The 25,772-nt window shown below is 50.6% G+C and overlaps 1 protein-coding gene and 1 pseudogene across 5 annotated transcripts in view; one reads left to right on the plus strand and one right to left on the minus strand.

Moving 5' to 3' along the window:
* Positions 1-25,772, plus strand: part of LOC147629914 (anaphase-promoting complex subunit) — a 157,701-nt gene that overhangs the window by 108,883 nt on the left and 23,046 nt on the right. For all 5 annotated transcript variants that reach the window (XR_015267763.1, XR_015267764.1, XM_086811417.1 and 2 more), the window contains 4 exons: positions 15,265-15,342; positions 15,438-15,721; positions 15,803-15,862; positions 15,982-16,049. Coding sequence is in view for 3 of the 5 variants with exons in the window: in XM_086811417.1 (XP_086667543.1) it covers positions 15,265-15,342; positions 15,438-15,721; positions 15,803-15,862; positions 15,982-16,049 (490 nt within the window). In the remaining 2 variants the exon portion in view is untranslated. The remainder of the gene's footprint in view (positions 1-15,264; positions 15,343-15,437; positions 15,722-15,802; positions 15,863-15,981; positions 16,050-25,772) is intronic.
* LOC147629915 (uncharacterized) lies at positions 7,821-8,764 on the minus strand (annotated as a pseudogene).

Consider the following 25,772-nt stretch of genomic DNA (forward strand, 5'->3'; position numbering starts at 1 on the left):
CCGTTCTCTCCGGCAGGGCTGTCCTCTTAGCCCTCTTTTCTTTGCCATTGCCACTCATCCAATGTTATCTCGCCTAGATGCTATGGCATCGCATGGTGAAGTGGTTGGTTTGCATCTCCCTCATGGCAAGCAATTGGTTGCTCAAGCCCTTGCGGATGACACTTTTATGTTTCTCAGGGCCGAAAAGCCAATATAGATCGAGCAATGGAAGCTTGGAATAATTTTGCATTGGCTTCTGGGCTGAAAATAAATTCAACAAAATCAGTCCTCATTGTATGCACGGAATTTGATCTTGAGGCATTAGGGTGGCAAGGCCGTGTGGTGCATACAGGAGACATTGTTCGTCATCTTGGGTATTCGGTGGGTGTGGATGTGGACCCCCGAGCGCTTCTTGCTTGGATTTCTGCTCGGATCTCGGATAAATTTATGTATTGGAAAGCTCAAGGGTGGCCTATGCACGTGAGGGTTAAGGTAGCTCAGGTTATTATGCTTAGCATGATTCCCTATTTTTTGCCTTTGCTACCTTGGACGCACAAATCTCTTCTCCATTTGGTTGCTCCCATTCGATTTATGGTGTGGAAGAGGCAAGGAAATATTATGGGTCAAACATGGATAGCTTGGAATCACATTACGACGCCCAAAAGAATGGGTGGGGGTTGCTTTACTGGATGTCCGCTTGCATATGGTGGCACGTAGGTGGGCGCTTTTTCAGGATATGTGTTTGCAGGAGCAGCCTTGGGTATTCATGGCTGGTGACTTGATTGAGTTGGAGGGATTGTCACGTGGACGGACACGTGGTGCAGGCTTCATGGTGGGACATTGTGAATGCGGCTCATCTTGTCTGTATTCGCTCATCTTGTCTGTATTCGCTCATCTCACATTTTATCGCATATTCTCCTTTCTTGGCATGAAGTTCTACTATTGGCTCGGTGGGATCCTGGTCATGAAAGACTACTTTTGAACTCTTTGCAGTTCGAAACATTTGTGGAGTCGCGTGTCATTGTTTGGCCAGACAGAGATGCTTCACGCATACAACTCAACCGCATGGTCAGGTTAGGCTTGGTTAGAATCCGAGATGCTGTGATACCTGGTCGTGACAGGCCATATTCGTTTCGTCGTATTCGGCAGCACTTTAGGGTTCCTCGGACATTTCAGCCACTATGGGTTGACATCATGCATGCAGTTGAGCCTTTTACTCCATTGCCTCGGCCATCTGCAGATCAGCCTTGGCTTGATTGGGCACTATGTAAATCTGGTGACTTGATATCACTTTCAGCTAACCAGGTCTACCATAAGCTCGTATCAGAGAAAGATTGGGTTTCAGCCAAGGCCAATAAGGTGTGGGGATTGCACAAGTCTAAATCATGGTGACAGAAAACTCTTATGCGTGGGTTGGCAGTCTAAACTTCCTTACCAAGGTAAGGTTTTCATTTGGAGGATGTTGGTGGGAGGGTTACCTACACGGGATCAGCTCAGCCGTCGTAAAATTACATTGGCCTCTTGCTTCTTCTGCACGACATGCACTAAAACAGTTATGCATCTGTTCATAAGTTGTCCAGTGGCCCATCAGATTTGGTCTTTTGTCTCTCGCGTTTGGGAGGCAGTAGAGAGGTCTACTGTTTCGGCTCATCAGTGGATATTTGGGATTTGTCCTCAAGTCATTACTTCGGAGAGTCACCTTGTGATATTCCATTTCCTTAGATGGACAGGACTTTGGCATATTTGGACTACACGGAATGGGTCCATCTTTGATTCCTTGTCTGGAATACATGGGCACATTCTACGTATCCGCGGTTTGCTGCTTTGGCAGTTTTCTTCTCTTCTCTCAGCTCAGCTACTGGATGCAGATGTTATTTCGTTATGGTCTACGGCGGCTCGGCTGGCTCATCTTTGATGCTTTTATCTGGGATGCTTATTTGGCTAGGAGGCTTTCTTATTAGTGTACAGGTTTGCATGGTCATAATCCTTTAGAGGATCTTTTGTGGGGGGTTTTTTGGGCCATAGGTTCTGTGTGAGCCATGTGGCTGATGTACATTTTTACATAAAATAAAAAACACCATTTCACGAAAAAAAGAGTCGTTGCCTCCGTGCCTTGGCCTGATCAATCAGGCTCCTCAATGTAAAAATGTGGTCGATGGTCGAGACGGCTCGTGTCTGGCCTGCTGGTCGCAATCCCCCAACCTCTGCACGAGTGCTCAGCTCTGCCTCCAAAACTGCCCCGTATAGTTTGGCCAATATATGGCCAATCATGATGGTCCTGTAGTTCCCGGGGTCTAGTACATCTCCCGCTTTATGGATCGGCACAATAGTGTGCATCGTCCACTCAGCCGGAAACCCCTCTGACAGAGCTCTGTTGAATAGATGAGCAAGAAATGGTGCCAATGTATCAATAGCACAGATGAGATGCTCTCCCTGTAATCCTGTATGATCTGTCGCCCGTCCATGTTGGAGTCGGCATATGGCCCTCCTAACCATAGGTGGGGTGAAGAAGGTGGAGACTGTGGAGCATGGCTCTCTGGGCTGTGGTATAGGGGGCTCTGCAGGCGCATCATAAAGTCTCTCTGCATATGTCTGAGGATCGGCAATAGGTGTGGGGAGGACGGGGCTCTCTGAGTCTCCTCCAAGCAGCAGCAGCATCTCTGCTCATGAGCATGTGATATGTGTCCTAGTACTGAGCCTCATAAGCTCGCCGCTTACGGCAGGTGAGAGTATGGATCCTCCCTCCTGCCTGCCTGCCTGTGGGTGATCTCCCCGCGAGCCCTTTGCACTCGGAGACTGCGGTAAAGGTTTCTGCACTCATCATCATACCATCGGTTCAGGGGCATGCTCCCAGATGTAGGTGGCCGTCCTGTCTGTATGTGGTATGGGAAACTCCTCTCGGCTGCGGAGTGCAGTACATGTGAGAGCTGGGAGGTGAGCATGGCCATGGGTGCCGATGGATCTAAGGCAAATAGTTGATCATGAACATGATAGTCGTACACCTCGGCTAGGTCCTGAGTGAAGTGAAAAATAGTGCGTGGTGGCTGTATGATGGGTGGGTGGGTCGCCAATAAGCTCCTGACAGTGAGGGATAGGTATGTATGATCTGCCCCAATGGGGCATGGTGGTACGGTGAAGTGAGACACCATATCTGCTGCCTCCCGGGATCCCATCACATAATCCACTGTACTACTGCCGCCTCCCACTGGAAAGCAAGTCAACCCACTTGAATTTGGCCACTGAGTCATCCCGTTATAAATAACGACATGGTGTCGGGCCCCAAGCTCCAGCAAATGTTGCCCATATCCAGTGCTGTCAGCTCCTCCATCAGCGGAGATCCGAGTGGTCCCTGTATCCTCTGTAGCTAGCGGCTCTAGTCTCAAGGGATCCTCAAAGTCATAGATCTCGCACTGTCTGCTCTGAGTCCGTGCATTGAAGTCCCCCATCAAGAAGACTTTTCCCAGTGTCGAATAGTGTAAGATCTCCTCAGATAAGACAGAGTATGGAGACTCACTAGCCTCTCCTCCACCCGGCTCCTCGGTGGTGGCAAACCGCGACCCCTTCGGAGGGAAAGCAGCAAAGGGCGATATAAATCCATCTGGTCTCCGAGAGGCATAAGCTAATCCACATGTATCTCGCCTACGAGTCTCGTGCTACGACTCGAACATGCTCATGTAACCCATGTCTGAAAAGCACTCCAATACCTCCTGAACCTCGGGAGGTGGCCTGTCTCATTCCGTGTCGGTGAGCTGACTCCCACTGATAACCCTCAACCCGTGGTAAGCCCCTCTCCGGGCTCTCATGTGTCTTTGTCATCAAGATCATATCCCGGCCCTCCATCACCTCCTCAAGTCTCCCTGGATGTGTCCATAGGACTCCATTACAGTTCCAGATTGCTATGTGTATCTCTTTGTCTTCATGTTGTTTCCTCCGTGTCTCATAGGCCAGATGGCGCTATTCGACCTCTTCCCATCAATGTAGATGTGACCATCCCTATAATGTGCCTTCTTCCCTTCTTTGCCTGCCGCCTTGATCTTCGGCATGCATAATCTTCTGCGCTCCAGTTGCATCCATGTGAGGTAATCATCGAAGTAGATGGGGTCCCCTGACAAGCTCCTCAAGGATAGCCCGTCTTCTCATAAAGCTTATCCTACTCTCCTCGTCCGGGAGGCCTTGCCTTTGGTGGAGTCCTTTGGGGTTGTCCTCCATACTCTAGTGAATGGGAGCGGCTCATCCTCCTTTAGTCCTAGCTTGGTACATAGGTTCCGCTCGTCAATTCTCGGGCGTGGAGGTAGTGCTCTCTGGTATCCCTGTGACTCGGATGTTGAGGTGCCGGATCTGTCGCATCTTCTCTTCATCAAGAGTAGACTGCATCATGTGTACATCTTCTTGTACCTCCTTCTTGATGTTCTTCTTCATCATTTGTACATCTTCTCTGCACCTCCTTTTTGAGTCTTCTTCATCACTTCTACCCATCCTTCCGCGCGCGCGCGAGAGAGAGAGAGAGAGAGAGAGAGAGAGAGAGAGAGAGAGAGAGAGAGAGAGAGAGAGATTGGGGGGCAAGGGGGCTGGCGGAGAGAGGGCGGGAGGGAGGGTTGGCGCAGAGGGGGTTGCTGGCGGGAGGGGGGGCAGAGGGGGTTGGTGCAGAGGGGATTGCTGGCGGGAGGGGGCGCAGAGGGCAGGGGGCTGGCGGGAGGGGGGGTAGAGGGGTCTTGCGCAGAGGGGGGCGAGGGGCTGGCGGGAGGGGTCGCAGAGGGGCTGGCGAAGAGGGCAGGCGACGGGGGAGGCAGAGAGAATGAAATGAAATGTTATATTAACGTCTTCAAAAGGCCAAGTGACCTATGAGACCAAAGTTACAACCATGTGACATCTGATACACTGTCTGGAAAAGAAAAGAGATAGCCCCACAATACATCAGTAGGGGGGAAGCTAATGCTACTAGTCAAAATGGGGGTACATGAGTACATGGATACCTGAATACATCAATATGGGTACATGAGTACATGGATACCTGAATACATGAATATGGGGTACATGAGTACATGGATATCTGAATACATGAATATGGGGGAGTACAAAAGTGACAATGAGTACAAGAGTATATGGCTGGAGTCGTAATCATCCTAGGAGTTCTAGCATGGGTCTCTGTCGGATGGCTTGGATATCTGCCATAGTGAGATGCTTGGTCGGACGAGCCCGATGCCTCGCAATGATGCTCTGAATCTTCCGGTGTAGGCATCGTCTCCGATGTGAGGATCCGCGAACCCTCAGGCGTCTAGATCTGCCCAACTGGATAGCTCTCTCAACTAGAGTCTCACGGGGTGCCCACTGGCTGGGCTGTTGGCTGTGTCCTCTCCCGGGTAGTCCCTCTGAAGAAGAAGTCAGTAATCTGTCTCTGTGTGGGCTCCTTGCCAGTCGGGCGTCTGCTCCTGATAATGGACTCTCTGAGCCTGCGGATCTCCAGGAGATAGAAGCCAAGCATCGCTGAACACAATAGTCCATGACTCTAGCCAGTGGTCCAAATCCCTCTCTGAAAAGGCAATGGTAGCGCCCTCGAATCTCATAATATGCTGCGCAGTGACAGATGTAGTGCTCCTCCGTCTCTGGCTCTATCCAACAAATCTGACAAATCCTGTCCCCTAGAGGTATGCCTCTAAATCTGCCTGTCTCTATCTCTAACTGATGTGAAGAGGTGCGGATCTGGCCAATGGCGCACCTCAATCCATGAGACAGATGGGTATCCATGTAGCTCGGTCTAATTATAAAGCCATCCTCAGTGGTGCGGAGAAGATGGTCTCTATAGAAAGCCATCTTCGTCCCCAACTCCTGTGAGGGCTCTAGCCATGTCCTCCTAGTGTCCAACTGAATGAGGTCCTGTCTGATGACTACTAATCTCAAAATGTGTCAAGGTGAGAGAGGGTGCCTCGAGAGAGTACTGGAAGGCTGGAAGTCTGTCTACACTGAACCCGTGGAGGTCAAACCAAGATGCTATCTGCGCATACCAACATGAAGTGTCTCCCTCCATGGCTAGCTGATGAGAGGACTCTAAAGCAAGTCGTGCATACCGGTGTCGGGGAAGCTCCTAGGTGCTATGAATGAAGGACATTGATCTGGCAAGAGCCTCGACTACGATCGGTGGTGCTCCCATCTCGGCTCTAATAATCTCATGGGGTACCGAGGCCTTAGCCCGAATCATCCTGGAGATCATGGACACAAGTGGTCTCTCCATCGATCTCCATCCATCGTATGTGCGTCCTGATCGACTGTGATGATCTGGGCTAGGCCCCCAGATCTGTACTCCATATAGCATAGCTGATGTGACCAGCGTGTCAAAAAGCCATAGCCTAGTGCGTGGCTCTTGAAAGTGTATCCTCTCTAGACCTCCTAGTGCTGCATATCCTCTAGTCAATTTGGCCTCTGCTGCCCGCCTCATGGAAAATGTGGGCCCAGTGAACACCACTCCAAGATATGTGTATGAGTCAACAAACTCCACTGTCTCCTGCCCATATGTGAAAATAGGCGCTGATCTCCAAACCCATTGAGCTGTAGTTTTAAACACCATAACCTTGGTCTTACCAAGGTTAACTAAGAGCCCACTGTCGTGTGCAAAAGCATGTAAAGTATCCAAATGCCTATGCATACCCTCTGGTGAGTCTGCTATAAGCACAATATCATCAGCATATAAGAGCAGAGGTACCGAAGTGCCAGCCAACTGAGCTCCTTTGTCCCCTCGTGTCCCAATATAATCAGAGATCTCATCAATATATAGTCCAAATAGAGTCGGAGAGAGTGGGCAGCCCTGTTTCACCCCTATAGTGGAGTGTACTGGCTGGGAGAGACCCTCTGAAGTCCGCACCTGCCCAACTACTGTCTCATAAAGTGCCATAATACCCCAAATGAGCTCACATGGAACCCCCAAGTCTTGCAGCCTGTGCATCAGTCTAGCTCTGGGCACTGTGTCAAAGGCCTTGTGGCCAGAGTAGATCCTGCTCCCATGTGCTCTGCCCTCCTCAATGATAGCCCTGAGGGTAAAGATACGATCCAAAGTAGAGAATCTCCTCTTGAAACCGGCGTGTCCCTAAGCTCGGACCCCTTGTCTCTCTGCCCATCTGCTCAACTCCTGCTCAAGAATAGAGGCATATAGCTTGGTCAGCGAGTGACCAATCATAATGGTGCGGTAGTTAGTCGGCAGGCTCGGATCTCCAGACTTGAGTACCGGCACAATCGTGGAAGTACTCCAAGTCCCAGGAAACCCCTCACACATGGCTCTATTAAACATGAGAGCTAGCAAGTCTACAATCATATCTCTAGCATGTATGAAATGCTTGGCTACAATGCCCTCATGATCCTGTGCCCTCCCTGTATGGAATCTGTTGATGGCCCTCCTCACCATCTCTGCTGTGAAGAAGGTAGAAGTAGGTGGATCCGCGACAGAGGTTCGAAGAGAGAGAAATGCAGGCAGCGAAGAGAGATATGAGGGCGGGTGCGGGCGAACAGAAATGCAGGCAGCGACAGAGGTTCGAAGAGAGAGAAATGCAGGCAGCGAAGAGAGAGTCGAGGGCGGGTGGGGGCGAACAGAAATGCAGGCAGCGAAGAGAGAGAGAGAGAGGGAGATGTATTAACGTCTATTAGAGGCTGAACTCGACCTATCAGACAGATCAATGTACAACTGTCAATGTCTTCTGGATGTCAAGAAAAAAAAGAACAAAATGAACATGAAATAAACTATGAAAGTACTGAGCTATGGGGGGGGGGGGGGTGTGATGTATGGAGCACTACTGCTAGAGCCTCAATATGCAACCTATCTGCGTAGGGTATACAAGAATGCAATGCAGATCTGTCTAGCTCCAACCAGTACCATCATGGGGGTGTAATCTGTGATACATAGGGCGATGGCGAGGCAAAAATACCTCGGAGCATGATCTCCGGGTGTGAGTATAAGTGAGCTAGCCACTCGTGGATATGGTGTTGATGTCAAGCCCGTATCTCTCTGATCTGCCTTTGATGTAGTCTGGGAGTCTGGTAGCCTGGTGCTCTCGGTCTCCGTTTGGCTCAGAGGTCCGCAGCGCGCTGAAGTGTAACCCCCTCCTGTGTCAGGGTAGGCACTGGGATAGATCTCTGGAAGAAATCAGTGAGCTGGAGCTGTCGCCCACCTCTCCCTGTGGTATGAGTCCATAGCAGTCTCTCTTTGTGGCGCTGTGCCTCTAGCAAGAACTGGCCAAATCTACGCTGTTTTGTGGACTCCATGATCTGGCAGAGTGAGGGATGTCCACTGAAGATGGTGGTGTATCTCTCTCTAATGACACTATATACTCTGCATTTGCATACATAATGTTCCTCACTCTCAACCTCCTCCTGGCATAGTCTGCATATCCCCTCTGCTCTGGGGATCCGTGCTGCCCTACCTGCCTCAATCTCAAGCTGGTGTGATGACACTCTGAGATGGCCAATCGCCACTTGGGCACTGTGAGGCATGTACACATCCATGTATCCAGGTCTCTGTATGAATCCATCCGCTGAGACACGCATAAACTGATCTCTGTAGTATAGCATCTTCGGCGGTAGAGGCTGACTGGGTGTAATCCAAGTCTCTTGAGTGTATCGGTGCCATAAATCCTGTCGAAGGACTGTGTTTCTCTCACTGTGAGAGAGCTGGATGTGTGGTGCATGTATATCATATTGGAAAGGTGGCAGGTGATCTATGTCGAGACCATGCTGAGTGAGCCACTGTATCATCTGTGAATACCATGATCTCCTATCTCCACTCTTTGCGAGCTGCTTGGACGCCTTAAAAGCTCTATGTGAGAGTCGATCTTGTGGCATATCTCTGATCCTCTGTATGAAGCAGATCGTCTGGAAGAGGGCCTCTACTAGCATAGGAGGTACAACAATCTCCGTCCGGACAATGTCATGTGGGACGGAGGGTTTGCTGCGGATCATCCGTGAGAGCATGAGAATCTGAGGCCTCTATCTAAGACCATGTGGAGGTGGTGAGCCGAGGTGCCCATACTGCTGTAGCATACATCAAAGCAAGGGTGACAAGGGTGACTAGTGTGTCAAACAACCACCCCTTCGTGTTGGGCTCCTGGAAGTGTGCCTGGTGACAGTCTCTATAGCATGACCAGAGCTGCATACCCTCGTGTGAGTCTATCCCTGGCTGCCTGAGCCATAGTAAATCTTCCTGGCGGAGTCGTAGATGTAATCCCCAGGTACACATATGAGTCTACCACCTCTACCTGTCCTCTTGCTAGTGTGAAGATGGTTGGCCTGTCGTCGAACCGGCCCTGAGGTGTGGAAAATCATGGCCTTGGTTTTCCCAAGGTTCACTGTAAGCCCCCTTTGTGTGTAGAAGTCATCGAGTGCATGGAGATGGTGCTGTAGTCCCATCCGCGACTCAGAGACCAGAATAATATCATATGCATATATATATATATATAGAGAGAGAGAGAGAGAGAGAGAGAGAGAGAGAGAGAGAGAGAGAGAGAGAGAGAGAGAGAGAGAGAGAGAGAGAGAGAGAGAGAGAGAGAGAGAGAGTTATATTAACGTCCACTGGAGGCCGAATCCGACCTATGGGACAGATCAGGTACATCCATTTACATTCCACTATGGGTATCGATGCCAAAGAGGCATAAAACTGAAAAAAAAAAAACTCAAAATGAACTCTTAAGACTCTTAAGAGTTTAAGTTACAATGGGTTCTATTGCATCTAGTTCGAAATTGAGGTTCAAAATAAAAATAGCTATATTTCATCCATGGATGGATTTGCTCTTGAGGGGGGTGGGGTACGGAATTCTTTAATGATTGCTTGTCCTCCTCTGTATATTGCCCATTCGCCATTCTTTCTTGCTTCTTTAACTTTATTCAGCTTTGCCGATTTGTTCTTGAGTTGTAGCGGGGTGAGTTCATCAGCTATCCATACCTTTGTCCCTTGGAGAGACCTTGTTTGCATCACTGCTATTTTCTCATTGTTGTCCATATAGGAGACTTTTGCCTGTGTACCCTTTACTATAATAGAGATAGGGTCTCCTAAGTCCACGAGGGGACTACTTTGCTCAGTTGTGCTGTAAGTACATCTGTATCTAATATGTACTCTTCTCGAAGCTCTTGAGCTATGTCTGCCCTATCCCAGCCTTGAGAAAGACCACCGACTCTGATTACCTTTTTGTTACTTTCCATTCGTTCCTTTTCTTTGACCGCTGATATGACTTCTTTAACAAAATCTTGTGAGTTAACTGAATTTACCTTTGAAACATGGTTTGTCGTTTCTGTTTGTAGTGTTGTAGGTATGGGTCCTTCTCGTGCTTCTTCTTGCTTCGTCTTCATGGCTTGCACTTGCACTTTCAGTTCGTTGATTCGTTCATCTTTCTTGATAGTCTCGTGTTTCAGTGCTGCTAATTCTCCCTGGAGTTTCTTCAGTTCTTGCATGAGGTAGGCTTCCCATGGTGTCGGCTTGCTCACGGGTGGAGGAATGGGCGGTAATCGTGAAGCGGTGACTGAGGCAAAAGACCTCTTACTTTCCATGTGTTGCTGTTGATAAAGGAGAGGGCTGTTGGTGGAACGAGTCCCCCCTCAAGGGTACCCTCTCCCCTTTGGGGGAGACTCAGAAAATGCGACCTACAAGATGCTCAGCTACAGGTGCAGGGGAGAGTTATGTTGTTGCCTTGGGGGCCTGAGCAAGGGTGGGTGTGTGGGTGGGTGCGTGGGAAGAGAGAAGGCGGGTGGGAAGAGAGAGAGAGAGGTAAGAGAGAAGCGAAGAGAAAGGAAAGGGAGCGAAATGCAGGCAGACAGAGAAGAGAGAGAGAGAGAGAGAGAGAGTTGCTGGGTGCTTCAATACGCCAGGGGAAAGAGAGAGAGTACGCAAGTTCCGTTTCAGCACGCCGAGTAGAGAGAGAGAGAGAGAGAAAGAAAGAAAGAGAGATTTTATTAACGTCTTCCAAAAGACCGAACTCGGCCTATGAGACAAATCGGAGTACCTGTATGGGGTATCCTCTGTCATCCAACAAAATGAAAAAGTACTGAATAAAAAAGCTAAATCTGGGTGTGCAGGGGATGGAGCTCTACTACTAGGAGAATGCAAAGCTATATGCATGGAGTAAACAATCATGATATACAACCTAGCTAGCTCCATCCTGTACCATACTGGGGGTATAAAATGGCATACATCAGTGAAGGGGGTGTCCACAGCTCCCTGAAGAACATGCCTGGGTGTGCTCTGAAGCGAGCCAGTCGCTCCGCACCCTCTCTGTGAAACTGAGCTCTGATCTCTGTCATCTCTCTCTGGTATAGGCGTGGTGTCCGAAAGCCAAGTGTCCTTTGTCTCCTGCGGGCTCTAAGTGTCTTTGCTCTCTGGAGAGTAATTCCCTGCCGTGTAGGGGCTGGGAGGGGGGTGGATCTCTGAAAAAATGTAGTAATCTGTGTCTGTCGCCCCCCCTCTGGAGCTGTCTGAGCCTGTAATAATGTCTCTCTGTGGCGCTGTATGTCTAGAATGTATCTCCCCAGTATGCGCTGGTCTGCTGCCTCAAAGATCTGGCGTAGGGAATGTGGCTCTTTGAATAAAATGGGATATCTCTCTCTGATGGCTGTATATGCTATGCATCTGCATACATAATGCTCCTCACTCTCCACCTCCTCTCTGCACAATCTGCATACCCTCTCCTCTCGGGGGATCCGTGCTGCTCTGCCAGTCTCAATCTCCAATCGGTGTGATGAAACTCTGAGCTGACCAATAGCCACTCGGGAGCCGTGTGGTAAAAAGCCCTCCATGTATCTAGGCCTCTCTATAAATCCATCATCAGTGATACTCATGAAGTGATCTCTGTAGTATAGCATCTTCGGTGGAAGAGGCTGTGTAGGCGATATCCATGTCTCTCGTGTATAGAGCTGCCATAGATCCTGTCTCAATACTCTGTTCCTTTCACTATGAGAGAGACGGATATGTGGTGCATCCCTGTCATACTGGAATGGTGGTAGATGATCCATGTCTAGGCCATGCTGTGAGAACCAATGTGTGACCTGTGCATACGATGATCCTCTGTCTCCTGCCTCAGCCAACTGTCTAGATGCCTCAAAAGCTCTGTATGATAATCTGTCCTGTGGCATCTCTCTGAATTTTTCTAGCAGGCATATAGTCTGAAATATGGCCTCTACCATCATAGGAGGCGCAGCAAACTCTGCTCGGATAATGTCATGAGGTACTGACGGTTTGCTGCGTATCATGCGTGCCATCATGAGGGCCTGTGGTCTCTCTATCTATGTCCACCAATGGGTAGCAAGGCCTGGCGCCCATACTGCTGCTCCATACATCAATGCCGGTGTGACTAATGTGTCAAATAGCCACCCCTTCGTCCGGGGCTCCTAAAAATGCGCCTGGTGGCACTGTCTCTCTAGCATAGCCAATGCTGCATATCCCCGTGTCAATCTAGCTCTGGCTGCTGAACCCATGGTGAAGCGTGTGGCTGCTGGCAGAGAAGGTAACCCCTAGGTACACGTATGATGTCACCACCTCCACCTGGCATCCTGCGAGAGTGAATGTCAGGTGACTCTTGCCCTGTCTCGATGTATGAAAGACCATAACCTTGGTTTTCCCAAGGTTCACAGTAAGACCCCTCTGTGTGCAGAAATCATCGAGTGCATGTAGATGCTGTTGTTGACCACATGGGGACTCGGACACTAATACAATATCATCAGCATAGAGCATAATATGTACTGAGGTACCTGCTAAATCAACTCCATCTCCGCCTCCCCGTGTAATGAAGTCAGCCACCTCATCAATGTATAACCCAAATAGCGTGGGGGAAAGTGGGCATCCTTGCTTCACACCAATGGTGCTAGCAATAGTCTCGGACAGACCTCCTGGGCATCTGACTCTCCCAAAAACCTGCTCATATAATGCATAGATGCCTTATGTCATATCTACTGGTATGCCAAGAGACTGCAGGCGCGCTGAAAGAGCCTCTCTCGTGGTACTGTGTCGAATGCCTTGCGGAAATCCACAAAGCAGCAATAGCGCTTTCTCTTCCTCACTCTGGCCTGATCAATCATACATCTCAAAGTGAATACATGGTCAGTGGTAGAGAAAGCTCTCTTGAAGCCTGCCTGCCCTGATGAGCGTAAACCTGCTCGCTCAGCATATAAGCTAAGCTCTTGCTCCAGCACTGCACCATAGAGTTTGGCCAGCACGTGGCCAACCATAACCGTCCTGTAGTTGCTCGGATCGAGCATATCCCCTGTTTTGTGAATCGGCACAATGGTGTGCATCGTCCACTCCGCAGGCAAACCCTCTGCTAGTGCCCTGTTAAACAGGTGTGGAAGAAAAGGAGCTAAAGAATCTACTGCATATATGAGATGCTCACCCTGCAGGCCCATATGGTCGGCGGCCCATCCATGCTGTAGGCGGCGGATAGCTTCCTGTACCATCGAGTGGGTAAAGAAGCTAGCTGTGGTAGGTCGAGGCTCCTATGGGCTGAGGTATAGGTGGTTGCTGTGGGGCATGGTATAGACCCTCTGCATATGTGTGCCATGTCTGTGGGTCTGCAATAGGTGTCGGGGTCCGGGGCTCTCTGAGGTGCCGCCATGAGACAGGGCTATCTCTACTCACGAAGAAATGAAAGATCTCTAGCTCCTGTATCTCTGCGAAGGCCCGCCTTTTGCGGCGAGTAAGTCTCCTCATCTCTCTCCTCGACTCCTGCTCTGTGATGGCTCCCAAGGCTCTCTGTATGCGGAGCCGTGAGTATAGGGCTCTGCAGTCGTCATCATACCATCTGTTCTGGGGCATAGTCCCAGGTCTCGCAGGCTCTCCTGAGTGTACACGATGTGGGAAGCTCTGTAATGCAGCCGTGTGTAGGAGTGATGCTAGCTGGGCTGTAATGGTATCCATAGATGCCAGGGGATCCATGAGTAGGAGCCCATCCTCTACTCTGCCAGTGTATATGTCTGCCATGTCATGTGTGAAGTAGATGGTAGTGTGTGGCGTCGGTATGTGGGAGGCTGGTGATACTGGTGATCCGGCTAGTGAAAATGCCAAGTATGTATGATCTGCCCCAATAGGACGAGGTGGAATGGAGAATGAGGTGACAAGCTGTGATGCCTCCAAAGACCCCATAATGTAGTCTACCACTGTGCCTCCGGTCCGTGTATGACCCCCATGTGGGAAGCATGTCAGCCCTCCTGATCCCAGCCACTGTAGCATCCCGTTATAAATAACGAGATGATGCCTGGCTCCCAACTCTAGTAAGTGGTCCCCATAATGTCCTCTGTCTGGTCCAGTGTCCTCTGATGCCCGACTAGCCCCTATCTCCTCTGGATCCACAGGGTGGAGGATCTCCATGTCATCATAGTCATACACCTCACACTGTCTGCTCTGTGTGTGGGCATTGAAGTCGCCCGTAAGAAATACTTCCCCTAGTGTAGAATAATGCATAATCTCTGATAGACAAGTGTATGGCGAGGCTCCTGTCTCCTCCTCCTGTGGCATGTCCTCTATAATGACATAGGAGGATCCTGATGGAGAAAAGTAACATAGAGCTATGTATATAACCCTGTCCTGTGAGAGCTGTAAGCTGATCCACATGTATCTGGCCTCTGGATCCTGTGCTACCACTCTCAGTCTCCCCTGTAGCTCCCGTCTGAATAGGACTGCTACTCCCCCCGACCCTCTCGAGGTACCCTGGCGTGTGGTCCTCCTGTATGCTGACTCCCACTGGAATCCCTCTACTTGAGGTAGCCCTCTCTCTGGGCTCTGATGTGTCTCTGTCAAAAGTATGATGTCTCTCCCCACCATAACATGCTCCAGTCGTCCAGGCTGCACCCATAGTGAACCATTACAGTTCCATACTGCAATGTGTATCTCTGTCAGTGGCCTGGTCTGTGTCCCATAGGCCCCAAATCGCTAAGCCGGCCATCAATGATGACCCGACCATCTCGATAGAAGGCCTTCTTGCCTTCTCTCCTTGCGTGTAAGACTCGTGGCATGCAAGTTCTCCTATGCTCAAGTTGCATCCTTGTGAGATCATCCAAGAAAATAGGAGCTTGAGAGAGAGAGAGAGAGAGAGAGAGAGAGAGAGAGAGAGAGAGAGAGAGAAATGAAATGATATATTTACGTCTCTAAGAGGCCATAATGGCCTATGAGACCAAAACTGAGAGTACATCTGAAGTTGGTGTGTCATCAAAGAGAACAACTAAATGAGACTAAGTTGGTGTCTCATCAAAGAGAGAGAGAGAGAGAGAGAGAGAGAGAGAGAGAGAGAGAGAGAGCAGCTGGTCATGTGTTGTGTGATTGCATTATAGTTTGTTCGACGTTCACCCCTTTTGAGTGGGCTGAGGACATCGGGACAGCTTGTCACATCGCCTGTTGATGTTTATAAGGTATGGCTAGTGCAATATTATTGATCTATTTGTTAATGGTGCTTTTGAGTAAAATCTGTGTAACTAATCAGAAGGAACTGTCATGTCTTGTGCAGACTTTGAAATTAAGCCCTTATTTACTAAGCAGTGTGACAACTAGTTCTGTTCCTTTGGTGTCTGGAGCAAGCACAAATGTTGGAGTTGGAGGTCTGCAAAGGCCTGGGACCACAGTGTTAGGCCTAGCAAACAATCAAGGGCTTGGCCTGTCTGGAAGCATGGGTAATGCAGGAGCGGGAGGGTCTGCCTTGGCTGCGAGAGGTGGCCCTATCCTTGGCTCCATTCTTCAACTGGCAGGGACAGCACATCTGCTTCGGGCTGCCTCGTGGGAACTCTATGGAAGGTGAATGCTTGTTGGGGGTGTTTGTTTGCTGCCTTGCAGAACTGTGCTGTTTTGAGCACTAAAGACTTCTTTTTCTGGCAGTGCTCCTATGGCTCGTGTAAGTGCTTTGATGCATGCAACTTGCTATAGAGATGTCGCAAGGTGAGTAGGCTAAGGTTTTCAGAAGAAAGATGGGTGTTGAGTTGATATTGTGTAGCAAGTGGAGCAAATCATGGAAACTCTCTTAGTTTTGTTTTCCTCACTACTTGGGTGTACTTCAGTGCAGATGATATGTCTCTAGCTTATGTGAAGTTGGCGCAGTATCTCGCTACACACAAAAGCTATGATGGTAAATCTTTTGCTATTGACCTCTTTATGGGGTCGATATAACGATTCTTATGGTCAAACAACACTTCTGTTTTTCCCCCAAAGAACGATCCTTCTATTAGTTATAAAGAAAACACCATCCGTTTTGCTGAATACAACACTGCTAATAAGTAGTCCAAGTATACATATGAGATAAGGAAGGGGGGGGGGTTCCCTCCTCAGCTGGCTGCTCTATCGGAGGGACACTACATCTGGAGGTGGGGGCCTGTAGTGCCAAGAAACTCCACCATATTCCTTGGATAGGAAGGGTCCGGGGGTCCAGGCAAAGAAGAAAGCTGTTGCATGCGCTCCGAATCACTGTCAAGGGCTCAAAACGACCCTGAAGAGTGTGTACGGGATCCACCTAGATGGAATGGATGACCTCAGCTTGGGAGGAGGGGGGGGGGGGTAAATCAAGCTGTCGATGGTCTCGCTGCACCGGGATCGCCAAATGTGCCAGCTGCTATGCTACTGATGATCTCCGATTGTGAGCTAGTGTGTGACTGGAGTCCAGGGCTGTATGGGAACTGTTGCTACAGTCGTCTCACAGAGATGTGCATGTGGGTGAGACTCAATGCAAGGCTTTGTCCATCATCCTCGTAAAGTAGGGCCTTGGCTGCCTCTGTAATCCAAGCTACAACTCCCCATGTGACGGTGCAGGCGGTGCACAATCGGAGGTGAATAGGTGGAGGGTGCGCTGCCATACCTGCTGCACCTGGGGGAAATCCCACAGGCAATGCCTTTGGCTCTCCTCAGGGTTGCCACAGTGGCAATAGCTTGCTGGTCTGCTAGTGATCGCAGCCACGTGACCACAGCTGAGCTCCGATGGGCTAAGAGCCAAAGAAAGAAAGAGATCTTCCGGTGACGGAAGCTGCTCCAGAGTGTGCCAAAAGTCCTTGATAAAAGTAGTCGGTACCCCTGGGCAATGCCTGTGGCTCTCCTCAGGGTTGCCACAGTGGCAATAGCTTGCTGGTCTCCTAGTGATCGCAGCCACGTGCCCACAGCTAAGCTCCGATGGGCTAAGAGCCAAAGAAAGAAAGAAATCTTCCGGCAACGGAAGCTGCTCCAGAGTGTGCCAAAAGTCCTTGATAAAAGTATCTGGGATTCCTTGGGCTTGCCAGTGCTGCTGTGCTGCCAGGGTTCAGTCTGTGGTCTCGAGGAGGATCCGACGGTCAAGTCAGGTGGATTAATGAAAGAATGGAATGGCTGGTCGGGATGCTGAATCAATGGGTCTCTCCACTGCCACTCTCCGGGATCCCACTGCACGTGAGCCAACGGGCTGCTTCCTCCAAAGCCATAAGCGCTAGGGTGTGACGCCTTTGACCTCAAGAGGGGGGGAGGGGCGGATCTGTGGCCCACTTCATCCGGCCCACCACGTGGGAGAGGAGGGAATCACCGAGCTGCCACTGGGATGCTACTAGGAGGCCGCCCGGTTCTACTTCATGAATGCTGATGAGGTGGCCATGTGAATAACCAAAAATCACCAGGGGAACTCCGGTGCGGGTGAAAGAGGCCATCCATGGATGGTGGATCATAGTGGAGGCTCCTGTCAGGGTGCTGAGATGGTCCTGCTGTGTCAGCTCCGGATCATGTGTCTTGAGAGAAGGCGGAAATGAGGGTTCCAGGCCAAAGGTTCTCTTTCTCTCCTCTTGAGACAGGTGGTGGGAACCTGGATGAGGGCAGGGCGAAGAAGCTGCCAGGTCTGGAAGAGGCTTGTTGCGACCCAATACAAGAATGACGGAAGGCCAAGCATGAAATGATGTACCACATGGTAGCTACCACCATTCGCCCTGCAAGGGAAATGGGCAGAGCTCCGATATAAAAGCTTCCTCCAAATTCTCAAGAGGAGCGGGGCCATCTGCTACTCTGCTGAAATATCAATGCCCACTTGGCATTCAAGATACGGCACAGTCGTGCCGTGAGGGATCCATTTGAACTCATCAACTGGACGTCAAGTCGGGCTGGCAGTGTTACTAACCGAGAAGCCACACAACTTGTGCCAGTTGATCCTCGCCCTTGAAGCCAGTCAGAACTCCTCAACCACTGCTGCAAAGCGGCAGAGGTTCCCTTCCAATCCCGTGAGATAGCGGGCAGTGTCATCTGCAAACTCTGCATCCAACAACTCCTCCCCCAACAACTCCTCCATAGTGCGAATGGGCAAGCCAAAGCCTTGGAGGCATGTATCCTGCGCTCGAAGAAAGGAGCTCATGGCCTCAGAGGAATGGTGCAAGCAGGCAGCCTTGGCGCACCGAGCAGGAAATGGAAAAACGCTCTCCTCGGCCGCCCTAGAGGAGGACTTGGCTGTGGACTCCTGTGTAGAGGGCCGCAACTCTTGAATCCAGGTAGGCGAGAATCCAAGTCTCCCTCCAGAAGGGTCCAATCAACTCTGTCATATGCCTTCTCAAAGTCGAGAAGAAAAATGGCAGTATCCTCCCCCTAAGTCTAGCACCCTCTTAGGGATGGCGTACAAAGTCCTGGCCAAGGCGACCCAGCCTGCATCTTCAGCCCTCCCTCCCATATTTGATCCACGGTACTCAGACTGGCTTCATCTGAGACCATAGCATCCTGGATAGCATCTTCACCTTTTGGGAGGCGATAGCCACAGCCCACAGGTCTCCAATGTCGGACCACCAGGCGATTACCATCTTCCTTCGGGATAAGGCATATTAGACCCTTGGACATGCACTTAGGAAGTGAGCCTGTCTGCATAACCTAATTGAAAGCAGCCGGAAAGCCTGCTCCCATGAAGTCCCAATGGCGAAGCAAGAGGGAAACCGGCAAACCATCCTTTTGTGGGCACTTCCTGTGCGGAAGGGCCTCCAGTGCGGCTGCAAGCTTCATGTCAGAGAATGGGGAATCCAAGTGTTTGCAGGTGCTTCGAGACACAAGGCTAAACATGGCTCCAAACTCATCGTCAAGCAGCCTCTCTCTGAGGGGAATCTGGTCAGCAGTGAGCAGAGAGCTGTAAAAGGTCGAGGCTACCTTGTGGACCTGCTGAGGCTCTGATGCAATAGATCTGTCCGGCTGGCGAAGAGCTCGAATCCCCTCTCCCCAAAAGTTGGGTCCTGAGTCAGCAAAAGCGCATGGGAGACCCTGTGTCTTCTGCTTGGGTCCAGATTGAAGCCCGTGTGTGGTATCTTCACTCAATCCACTGCTGCTCCAAGCTCTCTAGCGAAGTACGGGCTGCCTTGATTTCTGCAGAACCCAGGGTCTGCTCCTGAAGCCTCTGAAGAGAGGCTAGGCTGCATAGAAGGCACCTCTCCTGCTCTTTGGATGCCATGAGTCTCTCCTTGGCGGAGGTCTGAAGGAAGGAGCTAATCTCTAGCAGTGTTGAAGCTAGATCGGTCAATGCCTGCCCAGGAGCAAAGCTGTGGGAGGTCCAAATCTCCTCAATCCGGGCAGAGATGCAGTCATCTTGGAGTAAGCAGTCCGGAATCCTCACCGAGTGCTGGTTGTCTGTCTGCCTGGACCAAGGCTCTGCGAAGGTGAGGATCACTGATGAATGATCAGAGAATGGCATGCTAGCGAGGATGCCAATCATGCCTCCCCTGTTGCAGCAACACTCAACCACAGAGAAGCAGTCAAGGCATGAAAGGGCGGGCCTTTGGGGGCTGTCAGTCAGAGCAGGAGAAGGTGAGGCTACCCTGAGTGTGGCCGAACTCAGAAAGGTGCCAGATGTCGTGGCCCCAACTGGCGCCCTCCGGGCCAGAGATTGTCGGGTCAAGGCTTCCACCAGTGTGGTCCTCTCGGGATCCTCAAGTATGTTGAAGTCTCCACCCATGCAACAAGAGTCTGCCATGAGGAGTCCTTGTCGCACGTGAAGCTAGAAGGTCGTGCGCAGAGAGGCCCCATTGGGGGCGTAGATGTTGGGGAGCCCAATTCAGGTCTCCCCAATGTGTAGAAATAAGCTAGTGGGTGCGACCGTGGATGATTATGCCTGACTCCTCCACCACCAAGGAAACAAGAGTCTGGATACTCCCTGGTTCCCCTGGGGCTCAAAAGCTGGGGACCAGCATGTGTGGCTCTTGCCGGGTAGAATCTTCCTGCGGCTACTTGTCCTGCCTGCTGTGAGATGATGCTCTTGAACCATGATAATATCAGGATCGCCACCAACCAGTGCTCTCTGAAGCTCCTTTTGTCGAAAGTAGGCACCATTCCATGAGGCAATCTTCATGGGGGGAAGCTAAGGTGGCATGCAACGGCTAGAGATGCCATCAACGGCTGCACCTTTGTCCTTTGTCTCGCGGTGAGAACGTGGCTAGCTGTTGCAAGCTGGCAGCTGTGTGCAGCCACTGTGGTGCCTAATGGTGGAGGCTCAACAACATTGCCTTCGTGATTTCCAGAAGATTCTTTGGCTGTTTACCTCAAAAGCCAGCACTCTTTACTTCGTCACATGGGGTGTGATTGCATAGGCCACGGGAGGTGGCCTATGCAGCTCTATTCTACAAGGAGAACAGGTCTTGCCCTTCAGCTCACACACTTTTGGATGATCTCGGCCATTCCTGCTTCTTCCATACCAATTCCCGAGCTAGTGATGGGAGCTTATCAGTAGCATGGCTGCGTGGCACATCTGGTGGGCAAGATGTAACAAGGCCATGGATGGATCCATCACCCAGCTTGTGGAAACGATCCGCTTTATTTGGATGACACCATTGACATCCGATCTGATGGCTCACATTTTTGACAGAGAAGGAGATTGCTGATAGAGCAGATCAGTGCCGTATTTTCCGCCAGCAAGGTCATCTTGCTAGAGATGTGGACATGCTCATCAGATGTTGCCCCGTCAACCACTCCTACACCTCAGCACACTACACAGTAATGGGTGATGGTTAAGGATGGTAGGTGTCCTTGAAACCGGCCTTCAGAAGTCTCACGGGCGGTGAAACAAACACTCGCACACAAAACACTTCATCACCCATGGGAACCTGGAAAAGTAAGACAAACAGGGGAGCTAGAGTTCTCCTGCAAATAGTACAAGGACACCGATTGGCCCCAAAACGCAGTGGCGCCCCTTGCGGTATTTCTTTGCTTGAACAAAATTTGAGTACAAAGTACAACCTGTTGAATCCTTTACCAATAGGATCCCTTTTAGCTTTTCACCTAGGACTTTCCAAATAAAAACTCTTGCTAGTACAACAAAGCATTCCATAGAGAAGGCACACCTATACGACACCTCCCTGCTTGAAAAGGTCTTCTCCATCTCTACCATGGATCCCATGAACCCTTTCCCAGACAGCAGTAGGGCTGTACCAAACCATATGTCCTTCCTATAGTCACAGCCTGCATGTAACCTCGAGAAAACTATAACCTGTTTACATGAAACCAAAGACTTGTATCCGATAAACCAAAGACCTGTATCCGATAAACCAAAGACCTGTATCCCATAAACCATAGGCTTGTATCATCGATACCAAAGTCCTGTTTCTTCTTGAAAGACCAATGTCCTGTTTCCATGACAGATAAATCCACATATGCACCATCCAATCACGGTGACAAAAACCTTGAGAGAGAAAGATAGAGGACGTGTCAAGCAAACCCTGAATACACATAAGTCCAAGATGAAGAGCAACACACCTCTCTTCCAAGAACATCATTCTGTGCATCTTAACTTGATCCTCTACATCCTAATCTCGTAAACAAAGCCTGCTTGCGAAGAGAGAGAGAGAGACCCCTTGGCTGTTAGCCCCTCGGTGCCTCCTTCAGCTCACCTTCTTCAAGAGAGATAGAGAGAGACCCGTGCTGACTTCTTCCACACATGCAACCACCTGGCGTAGAGGGCCTCCCATCTGACACCCGTCTGACTGCCTGACTGGCTGCAGAGAAACTCCTGCCTGACACCTGCCTGGCTGCCCATTGTTGGTTTCCTGTTTGGCTGCCCGATGCTGCCCATTGCTTCCTGGCTGTAGTCCATACGCAGCAGCAGTCGGCGGCGGAGGCTGCGAATGTTGATGCCACAGAGTATGACAGCAGCAAAGCAAGCAGCTCGTTCAGCTATCAAGAAGAAGAGATGAATAGCACCGCCTTCTAGGCTCTGATACCAGTTGATGGGGAGAAACTTGAATTAGGGTTTAGAGTTCATTCATGGGAGACATACACAGAGAAGCAAGGGAGAGAGAGAAAGAGAGTTGTGGGGATAAGTCAACTCATGAAAAGCATGAGTGTGTGACTCCCCTATCACACATGTATATTGCACTAGTACACATAGTGCACTTAGTACATTAAAAGTACTAAGTGTACTATGTACTATAACTTATGGGCTTGTACACACTATAAGGGTGGGCATAACGCCTTTACCCCAACAGAAAGGGGGTCCTTCATCGACCACAAGGTCTAGTCCCAACTTTCAATCCTTGTCTTCATGAGGATTGTCTCATGGAACACACAGGGACTTGATGGTATTTTTCCGCGTCTTCGGAAATAGCTTATCAAGAACCAGCTTCACTTTGCAGTCACGGAAGGTCCCATGGACATTTTACTCTCGCAGGAGCATAAACTTGATGCAAGCCAATGTGGTAGGTCTGGCAAGTTATTATCCTGTCACACCTTTTGGTCGGGAGCTGCACGGACCAAAGGTGGCGTATGTATTTCAGTGTCAGCCCTGATCTTGTCTTCCATCATTGACCATGGTGTCATTTCACCTACTAGAGCGTCATGTGTCATCATTTTGTCGGATGGGAGACATTGGTATTCTGAACATGTATGCACCTAATTATAGAGGGGAGAGGATTTCCTTTTGGGAGGCCTCTCACTGATTTGCTTCCTCATGCTGATCATCGGATCATTGGGGGTGACTCTAATATGGTTGAGAAACCAGCAGACAAAAGAGGACAAGTGGGTACGGTGTAGAGGATGGCCTCCTTTGAATATCATCCTCAAGCCAACATGTATAGAGAGAATAAACCTCCCAAGAGGCCCTCTCAAATGGGTAGGATGGATGCAGAGATTGCATGTATGCACGTAGACTGATTCTATGTTGATGATTGGGTTCTTGACAGGGGAGGACATGCACTCATAGCATCAGGCACCTACAAATCTGATCATTGCCCAGTGGTTTTATGTATGAGAGATTGAGGATACCATGGCTCTACTCCTCGTGTGCGTATTCGTGAGTAGTTCTACTTGGATGCAGAGCTTTCGCGGCAGGTGATAGATGTATGGAGGTCTTATGACTTTTCTAATGGCTCAGAGAGAGTGGCATCCGCATTGCAGCGTGTTAGTGATTTTTACCACAAGATGGCCTTACTTAGGAGATAGAAGGTCATTGACTACGAGAGGGCTATAAGACGTAGGTTATCAGCATTACAGAGGGAACATGAAAAGCACCTCATTGCTTAATGGATTGTAGATACTTTATGTACTGTTAGGGCTGAGCTTCAGTACTCTCCTTGGAACGGAGAGTGGAGTATCGTTACCATGCACAAGTCATTTTGGACTTTTTTTTTCCCGAGAAAAGATCCTTTCATTAGTTATAAAAAGAAACGCCCATTGGGCTACAAAACCCCTCTCCTGCTCATAAGAAGGCATAGCTGAGAGCCAATCAAGGCAGCTAGGGATAGGTGCAAAAAAGTACAAATAACTAAGAGGCTATATCATACAATAGGAGGGGGGAAAATCCAAACAGGTGGCGTGTAGTGCGAGTGGGGGGTACCCGCGTGTAGAGTATAGAAGGGGCCACTGCGCCAAGTGGTGTGGAATGCCTGGCGCCGCAAGATCGCTCGATCCGAGTCGCCCTGGATGCGGTCATACTGTCCTCGCAGGGTGTGAATCAACTCCTGTCAGATCCCCTGAACAGTCTCTGCTAGTGGCTCTAGTCTCCCCTCAAAGGCCCTGAAACAACGGGCTCTCCGGGTGAACCATATGGCGAGGCTGCTGAGGAGCTCCCATCGTAGATCCCTCTCCTGTGTCCAGCCGGCGGACGAGAAATCTGGTGAAGGAACAAGGCGAGGGACGCATGGTCTGAAAAAGAGGTGCCAGCGAGAATGCCAACGGAGCCACCACGCTCCCCGAACCTGTCGCCCACATAGAAGCGATCAATCCGTGATGATAGATTAGTCCCTCCATGCCGGCGATCCGACCGAGAAAAACGAAGACTGTCCTGAGAACGGGAGAAAGCCTCATGCTCCCATACATCAGTGATCCGCAGTGTCATACAAAATCGCTCCCAAGCTGCAAGCTCCGTGCCGTGCACTGTAACATGACTGCCTCCCACCCTATCGGCTGGGTCCTCAAGCATGTTGAAGTTTCCCCCGACACACCAATGTGCGGCCTCGGGCAATGCATCTGTAACAAGGGTCCAGAACTCTGCTCTGGCACTAGCATGGTTGGGCGGATAGACATTGAGCACACCAAAGTGCTCATCGTGCATCCTCAGAATAACATATTGTGCTCTACTAGGCACACTGACCCCGCGATCCACAATGGCCTGCCGCCATACATCCGCAATGACCATACATACTCCTCCTTGCCCACCCAAGGGGCCAAAACTTGCAGACCAAAATGTGTCCCAATCTACCAGGCATCACCGAACCATATCTCCGAATCCTGCTCTCACTCAAATGGTGCTCCTGCATCATCAGAATATCAATACTGCCCCCAACCAGGCATGTCTGAAGCTCCTACCTCAAGCAACCATGATAACGTACATAGTGTGCGCTGCCAAGGTCCTGTACATTCCATGAGATGATCCTCATGGATGACTTGCTGAGGTGGAGGCTGTCTCAGCCATACGGCGGGCCTTCGCAAGCGGCTTGGATGGAGAGTAATCCCCATTCAAGCGGCTACGAATTTGCCCACCCGGTGTGCTGCAAGAGTCTCGGACCAGGCGCCAGTGGTTGTGTACCATAGTGACTGCCTCCCGCTCAGAGAGAGAAACCTCATGTATGCATACATAGCAAAGGTCTCGTGCTAGGTCTGCCACTATGCGAACCACCAAATGTCGAATCCCGGAGGCATCCGCACTCCCGGTATCAAAGAAATGTGCCAACTCCCGGTATCAAAGAAATGTGCCAACTCCCAGAGTCGGCCTATCACGTCTGTCATCTCCAGATTGCTCACATGGTGAGAAAACTCAACTGCCCGAGTCTTCAAAATACTAAGAGCGAGATCTAGAGTCCACTCCCAGTCGCTAGTGCCGCAGAGAGGGAAGGAGAAGGCCACCGCTGAATCAAGTGCTTCCTCCCCTCGGGGCGGAGGTATCACCACATGAACTCTGATGGGTGCTGGCTCATGGGGACCCTCCGCTCCAAAAAGGCGTGTGAAGGAGTAGTTGAAGGCCTCCGAGCGCTGTCTAGTGTCGAGACTACTTAGCCCACTGCGGATAGAGGATATCTGTGAAGCATGAATCGGCATGGTAGGTCTCCTCTGCGGTGCTCGAGCAAGGTCGGTGCTCAGTGCCCGCCGGACTGCAGGTGAGCACCAGGGTACTGCCAGTGCCTCCCGGGGAGCTGAGGCGAGCAGAGGGGGAGGGGGGGGGAGAAGGGGGTGGGGAAGGAACCGCTGAAAAGCGGGAGCGGGAACGGGAGGAGGCGAAGGTGGAAGCGAGGCGGGAGGGGGGGACGGGGGAGGGGGCGGTGGGGGCGAAGGGGGGGGTGACGGCATCTCCTGATCCTTAGTCTGCGCTGGGGTCTCCTCCTGGAGGGGAGCAAAGCTGTTCCTCACTGGAACCCAGTGATGCTGAGGCTGTGACTGCTGCTGCGTCAGTCTCTGG

Source organism: Cibotium barometz, chromosome 17 (genome assembly GCF_041138505.1).
Source record: "Cibotium barometz isolate CiBa-2024 chromosome 17, ASM4113850v1, whole genome shotgun sequence".
Lineage (NCBI taxonomy): Eukaryota > Viridiplantae > Streptophyta > Polypodiopsida > Cyatheales > Cibotiaceae > Cibotium > Cibotium barometz.